Source organism: Uranotaenia lowii, chromosome 3, assembly GCF_029784155.1.
Source record: "Uranotaenia lowii strain MFRU-FL chromosome 3, ASM2978415v1, whole genome shotgun sequence".
In the NCBI taxonomy this organism is placed as follows: Eukaryota; Metazoa; Arthropoda; class Insecta; order Diptera; family Culicidae; genus Uranotaenia; species Uranotaenia lowii.
The window spans coordinates 334,395,598-334,403,377 of NC_073693.1; the positions used below are offsets into that span (position 1 = coordinate 334,395,598).

The 7,780-nt window shown below is 37.6% G+C and overlaps 1 protein-coding gene across 1 annotated transcript; it reads left to right on the top strand.

Moving 5' to 3' along the window:
* Positions 1-6,098: 6,098 nt before the first annotated feature.
* Positions 6,099-7,379, top strand: LOC129753850 (uncharacterized). The gene has a single exon (XM_055749697.1). It carries the CDS (start codon positions 6,099-6,101, stop codon positions 7,377-7,379), a length of 1,281 nt encoding a protein of 426 aa, XP_055605672.1.
* Positions 7,380-7,780: the final 401 nt, after the last annotated feature.

Below are 7,780 nucleotides of genomic sequence, written 5' to 3' on the forward strand. Positions count from 1 at the left end.
AAAAAAATCTGCGCCTTCTAGGTCAATTCCGTCTATTTCCACCGGAAGACCAAATCAAAACAAACAATCCACAGCAGCAGCCTTAGAAATCTGCGCATCCTGAGCCAATTCCGTATTTTTCCACTGAAAGCCTAAATCAAAACAAAAAATCAGTAGCAGCAGCTTTGAAATATGCGCTTCCTAAGCCAACAGCCAGTAGCAGCAGCTTAAAAATCTACAGCAGCAGCCATAAAAATCTGCGTTTCCTAAGCCAATCCGTTATTTTCCACCGGAAAGCCAAATAAAAAAAAACAATTTCCAAAACACACTTAAAATCAGTGTTTCCCAAACCAATCCGTAATTTTCCATCGGAAGGGCAAATCAAAACAAACAATCAGCAGCATCTGCTTAAAAATCTGCTCTTCCCTTGAGAATCCGTCTTAACAACCAACAGCATCAGTTTTAAACATCTGCGCTTCCTGAGCCAATCCGTCTTTTTCGTTTGAGAGCTAAATCAAAACAAACTATCAACAGCAGCAGCCTTTTAATCTGTGGTTCTTAAGCCAATCCGTATTTTTTCCCCGGAAGATTTTTTAATGCTGTGGCTGCTGATGATTTGTTTTGATTTGGTGGAAAAAACGGATTGATTAGGAAGCGCATATTTCAAGGCTGCTGCTGTTGATTGTTAATTTTGATTTGACCTCCAGGTGGAATAAAAACCAATTGGCTTAGGAAGTGCAGAGTCTTAAAATTGTGGATGCTGTAGATTGTATGTTTTGATTTGGCCTTTCGGTGGATGAAGATGGAATGGGCTCAGGAAGTTTTCTTATACTGCTGCTGCAGATTGTTCGTTTAAGTTTGAACCCCCAGTGGATACGGATTGGCTCCGGAAGCGCAGATATTTTAGGTTGAAGCTGAAGATTGTTTGTTTTAGTCTGGTTTGGATTGATTTGGTCTTCTGGTGGGAATTGACGAAATTGGCTTAAGAAGCGCATAGTTTTAAGACAGCTTCTGCTGATTGTTTGTTTTTTTTAGGCCTTCGAGTGGCACAAGAAGGTATTGACTTAAGATGCGCAGATTCCAAGGCTGCTGCTGCTGATCGTTTCTCTTATGATTTGTCCTTCCGATTGAAAATGACGAATTGGCTTAGGAAACGCAGAATTTCAAGGCTGCTGCTGTTGATTGTTTGTTTTCATTTTGCTTTCTGGTGGATAAAGACTGAATTGGCTTAAGAAGCACAGATTTCAATGCTGCTGCTGCTGCTAATTGTTTGTTTTGATTTGGCCTTCTGGTGGAAATGGACGGAATTGACTTAGGAAGTGCTAATTTTTAACGCTGCAACAGCAGTGTTTGTTTTTATTTAATCTTCCGGTAGAAAAATACGGATTGGCTTAGGATGTGCAGTTTTTGAAGGCTGCTGCTGTGTATTGTTTGTTATGATTTTACCGTGCAGTGGAGAAAAGCGGAATTTACTTAGGATGCGCAGATTTTGAATGTTGCTGCCGCTGATTATTTGTTTTGATTTGGCCTCCCGGTGAAAAAAAAAACAGAACTAGTTTAGGAAGCGCAGAATATAAGGCTGGCGCTGCTGATTGTTTGTTTTGATTAAGCCTCCCGGTGGAAAAAAAACGGAATTGGCTTAGGAAGCGCAGATTTTAAGGCTGCTGATAACATATTATTGGTGATGTTTTTTACTTCAAAATTTGAAAAACATGAAAGCGGACAGGAAGAACAAACAATAAATTCAAAGACTACAGGTGTTCGCAAGCATATCTAAGTCCGTTGCTCAAATACTGGCAAAATTATCAAACCATTACAAAGTGCATTTTTTCCGTTCTTGAATAAATATTCCAATCGACAAGATCGAAATGGGATTCTTATCGACATGACAGAGCATCGGAATCCTTGACTTAATTCTGAGATTTTTGCATTAAAGTATCTGTGGTTTGACAAAAAAAAGTCTGGGACGACTGTTTTCAGAAATTTATGCCAAACATGCCAAACATCGGTAATTTGAATTATTTTACTTGAAAATAAGCGGTAAACTAGGTTTCGAAATCTTATCTCATTAGTATATAAATATATTTGAGAAAATCCATGAAATCTGAAAAACAAAATTCTAGAATCATTAATAAAAACTGTATTTGGCAAAATGTGTTTAAAAACTGTAAAATCATATTTTTTCTGAGATTTCAACAATCTTTCTCAACATCTCAATGCATTGATCCCAAACGGAACTTTAAATTAAATTAACAATTTATTCACTGTTTAAAAAAAAATTGGAGCTCTGAGGACAAAATAAAAAACAAAAAAAGAATTTATGTTAATAAGTTTCAATAATGATTCAAAGTCCAACGATAAGAAGACAGTGATAACAGTAAAAACTTAAATAGTTATTTTTGCGACAAGTTGAAAAAAGTGGATTTTCTCAACACGAGCCGTAAATCTAATCAACGAAGCTTTCCAAGTGGGTTATTCCATTCCGTCGAGTGCTGAAAAAATACCGCAAACATGTTTTAAAATCAGTTTTTTCAACCTAAAGATAAACAGATTGTAATTTTTCCATCTAAATAAAAAAAGAAAGTAGCACTTTCGACACTGTTTTGAAAACAGTATCGAAAAGTACTATTTTTCGAATTTTTTTTTTCGGTGATTTTCAAAACTTAACTTCGTAACGAAAAAAAACGAAATTTTAGTACGGAGTTGGAAATTTTTTATTACGCTTTCAATCGTATAGCTTTAGACATTCACATAAATATGATGATGAAATAAACCATCTGTTTGAACACAAAAGGGTTTGACGATTTCAACTTTCATATCAACCATTTGAAAGGCAAATATATGGAAAAGGTTTCGGTATATTCCAAAGTCGATAAATTTACAACACAATTTGTTTTTTTAAGTTTCATTTGAGAATGAGAATAACCCGGACAAAATCTAGGCAACCGAGGCGGACCGGACTTTTTCCAAATTTTATATTAAATATCCGGGCAAACCCGGATAAAACCAGGCCATCTGGTAACCTTACTGCAGTTGGTTTATTACTGGAAAATTGCGGGGAAGTTTACCTTAGATTCAAAAAATAAAGATTGAGGACTTGAACATAGTCGAAATTTGCTCAAAAATGTCTTTAATTGTGGATTAATTTGTAATGTCGACATCTTTGCCCAACGTCTATTCTTATACAAAATTGCAAATTAAAATCAGGTTTTAAAACGTTTGTAGCAACAAAAAATAGGTCTCAAATGAACATTTAAATTATGGAAAAACTTCTCAAATTACGTACAGAATACGTTCGATAAGGATTCCACGTTCAACGCTAACTAGTGATTTCCGAAAAAATACATGTTTGTGACTTCCTATAACTTATGACTTTGATAAAGCTCCAGAAGGCATTAAAATCTTTAACTCTCATCCGTCCCAAAAATTTGCACTCGTTAGAGTTCCTGGAGTTTAAGTTGACACTACGGACTAAAACCACTTTATCTCTCTTGTTTCTCTACCGATTTGTATAAAATAATAGTTTTAGAAACCTCGTAAAGTAACTCAAACATGTTTTTCAGACAATCAACAGCTTAAAAAAAATCAGATAAAACATTCTTCGGAAAAAGACTGTAAATGAGCTTCGAAATCCTGAAAAATGTTTTTTCTTAGTGTCCAACAAAGTTTAAGTTAAAAAAATGTATGGGAGAGTGGGGAATCATGGGCCACTTTTTTTCGTTGTTCCATAACTTCTTTAATATAAAAGATAAAATGAAAATAAAAAATGGTATGATTTTCTACATTTTCAAGGTATCATAAGGTTTTTTTTTAATTTTTAATAAGTTATTTTCCTCAAGTTCTGACTGTTTGAAAAAAACTAATATTTTTTGGATTTTAAAAAATGGTGGGGAAACGTGGGCCACCAAATCCAAATTGACCAAATAACATGCAAAGTTTATGAGTTGACCCAAAACTGTGATTTCATAATTTATTTCGTTATATCAAAGCAATTTCAGATGATGAAATAAAAAAGAGAGCTGTGTATGATCGAAAAGATTCCAAAACCTGGCTCGCGAACGTTTTGGTATAATTTCTTGTATAGGATGGACAAAATATTTTTCATATCTCTTCATTTGGCATAAGAAAACTTTACAGATAGGGAAAACGTATTTTAAGTTCTAAATGTGTATAAAAACATAAAAATAAAGGTGGTTCAAGTTGTGTGGCCCACGATTCCCCACAAGCTATTGTTTGCAAAATGGTTGCGTTTGTGTGACTTATTGATGTTTCATCAAAAATTCCTTTTCCACGTGAAAGATCATGACAAAACTAAGATCATAAGCGTATGATCTCATTTTTGTTATGCACTTTAGGTTACCCATCGATGAAATTAGCGGGTGTTTTTTAAATTATGTAAGTAAATTTTTATAACTTTTTTTAGCTTGATAAATAAAGGAAGCATATGATGCGTATTTCAGTCAACAACATATAGAAATATATGCTCACGCAAAGCGACGGCGATGACAGATGGTTTGATATTTTTATCTCAACACACATCTGAAATATTAAAAGTGGCCCACGTTTCCCCATGGCCCACGATACCCCACTCTCCCCTACTTATTACCGGGCACTAAATTCGGCTCTGATTCAATGGACGGCCAGCCAAACGCTTTCCAAAAGTAGCAATAGTCCACGCAGCAAAATATTGATACATCGTTAAATCGAAAATTCTGATCAGCAAACATATTTCGGTAGCCCCGAAGCGTAACAAACGAAATCATCCCCCCTTTCCACCGTTCAACTACCAACTTGCACAATCGAAATGCGGGGAGAAATCGAGTGAAAAGTTGATCAACGTTCGCCATACTTGCCATATTTGATGTTTGGGCGATGGTTTATTCGTTTGCTGTTAGTAGGTCTCACTCCGTTTCTAGGAAAAGCTGCTCCTTTGAAGTGGCAGCCACTTGAACTTTGTGGGTTGTATGTTGCTCGTCAATATGCCGATGGTGATTTGCGGTTGGGAAATGCAGTTATGCAAGTTTATCCCTGGATTTGCACAGCGCTTCGAGAACTACGATTATGCATGAGGAAGCATTATTTTCCCGGAGTAAAATTACAATACCATCTGAAAGATGTCGATAATTGGAGAAGCTTATATCGACCAACTAATTAACAGATGAATAAAACTTACGGTTTTTGTATCAATAATACCGTATTAGTAGCAATCTGCAATCGACTTTCATAAACCGAAGAACCTCGAACGGATAATAAAAACCCTTCAGAAACACCACTTCCTGAACCGGGGCAGAGAATAATAATAATTCAAAGTCCAACCTCGAAACGAAACATATTTAATCTATCATCAGCTCTCGAGCAAAACCACTTCAGCGATGCTTATCGCGCAGCACTATTCAGCAGAACTTTAGTGGCTACAAATGGAGGAGAGTGATAGCGATAGCGATAGAGAAAGGAGAGCTGGCAGAAAAAAAAATCAGTTCCACTAATGACCACTTGAAATATGATGCTACTTGTGCCAAATGAGCCAGGATGATGGATTGTTGGAGGCGGAAATGGAAAATTGTTTTGCTATGATGGGATATTGCAATTATCATTGAAAGCATTTGCTTGTAGCAAAACATGTTTTGCGCCGGGGAAAAGAAATCTTTCGCTACCGGTGAAGGTGCCAGTCAGTCAGTCAGTCAGTTGAGAGTCATTCGATGGGTTGGAGACCGGAATCGGAAAACGGATAACCTTGCTACGAAGTACTCGTTTAAGAATGGCTGTTTAGTAGGAAATCGAGAAGCTAACTATTTCCACGCAATAAAATTTAATGATAACTTACCAATCATTTATTGAATTGAGATTCTATTGAATTAAGATTCAAATTTTGGATGAAAAATTATGGTGAATTTATTATCAAGATACCCTCAATGAAATAAGACTAATATTTCAGAAACACTTATTTTCAAAAGATAATTATCTTAAAACAAATAGCTCCAGAGAGTTATTCCTGAAGTATGCTGTCAAAAGATGATGTAGGGTGATTTTTCCTGTTCTAAAATCCACGTTCAATCCCTCAACTATACGAAAATCTTATCGACGAGCTCTCAGCTTTCAATTTCGATAGGTTGTATCTAATGGGTGACTTTAATATCAACGTGGCAGCTGAGCAACCTTCGAGTAGTCTCGTTGCACTCAATCGTATCCATACAGCCTTCAACCTCTTTATTCTACCGACTGCTCCTACCAGAATCACTGAACACAGCTCTACGACAATAGATTTGCTCGTGACGGACACACCCCAATCCATAAAAAAAGCGAAAACATCTTCAGCCAACACGTTATCAGACCACGAGATCGTATTTCTTATTGCCGATCTGCGTATACCCGAACCACCACCTCAGCTCATTACGGTTAGAAATCTACGTTCTATCGATCAAGCTAGACTCCATGTTGACTTCCAAAACCGTGACTTCTCACAGTTTTACAATACACCCAACGTCGACACGAAAACGCAACTGCTTACGGCCGAATTAAAATCTCTTCTTGACACCCACGCACCAGAGCGCACTACTATCGTTCGAGATAGAAAGACACCATGGATCACATTTGAGATCAAGCGAGCAATTGCGGTCAGGGACCTCGCATATTCCCTCTATGTAAGGAATCCAAACAGATTTAAAGGAGACGCACAGTGGGTGGAATATATAAGAGAACGTAGCAGAGCCAACTCCTTAATCTCAAATGCTAAGAAAAGATATGCAGAGCGCTGCTTTTCGAATGATATCTCTCCCAAACAACTTTGGAGTAATTTAAGAAGAGAAGGAGTTCACAACAACTCCAAAAGATCCTCACCTGATGAAGGATTCGACATAGATCTGCTTAACGCGTTCTTCTCTGACGGCCATCAAACGAACCGGCCTGGCCCAACGCCAGCTCCTGATGTAATCACCGAACCGACGAGAACTACAAGGCGCTTCTCTTTTCACCAGATAACGACAAACGAAGTTTCCAATAAATTATTCGAAATTCAGTCAAACGCAATAGGCTGCGATAATATTCCAGTATCCTTTCTGAAGCTCTTGTGCCCATTCATCCTTCCAGTCATGAAGCACCTGTTCAATACCATTATCTCATCGAACCATTTTCCATCGTGTTGGAAAAAGGCCATCGTCACACCAATACCTAAAGTAACGAGCCCTACTTCAGCTAAGGATTTTAGGCCAATTAGTGTGCTTCCAGCTATATCCAAGGTGTTAGAGAAGATTCTGCTATCCCAAATCACATTACACCTCAATGAAAGCGATCCACCACTTCTAGCAATGAACCAATCCGGCTACCGCAAGGGATACTCTACAACAACTGCGCTCACCAAAGTGGTCCACGACATGACAACCGTCGTCGACCAACTTCGATAATGACTACTGTACTGTCATGGTTTTGGTTGACTTCTCACTAGCGTTCAATTCTGTTAAACACAACATCCTAAACAGAAAACTAAAAAATGAGTTTGGATTCACATCTCCTGCTTGCGAGATGATATCATCATTTCTGAGCCCACGCTGCCAAACAGTCCGATGCTTCAATCAAGAATCTTCCGTAAGAATCTTAAAAGATGGAACACCCCAAGGCTCCTGCTTGAGTGCCTTGTTATTTAGCCTCTATATAAATGACCTACCATCCGCGCTAGAGTGTAATTACCAGCTTTACGCTGACGACCTGCAAGTCTACGTCAGTGGTCCTAAATCTAACATCGACTCTCTAGTCAGACAGATCAATAACGACCTTACCGCTATCGAAGAATGGAGCTATCACAATC

What these genes read in the sequence shown, in the direction of transcription:
- LOC129753850 (XM_055749697.1), top strand. Translation starts at nt 6,099, where the DNA reads ATGGGTGACTTTAATATCAACGTGGCAGCTGAGCAACCTTCGAGTAGT.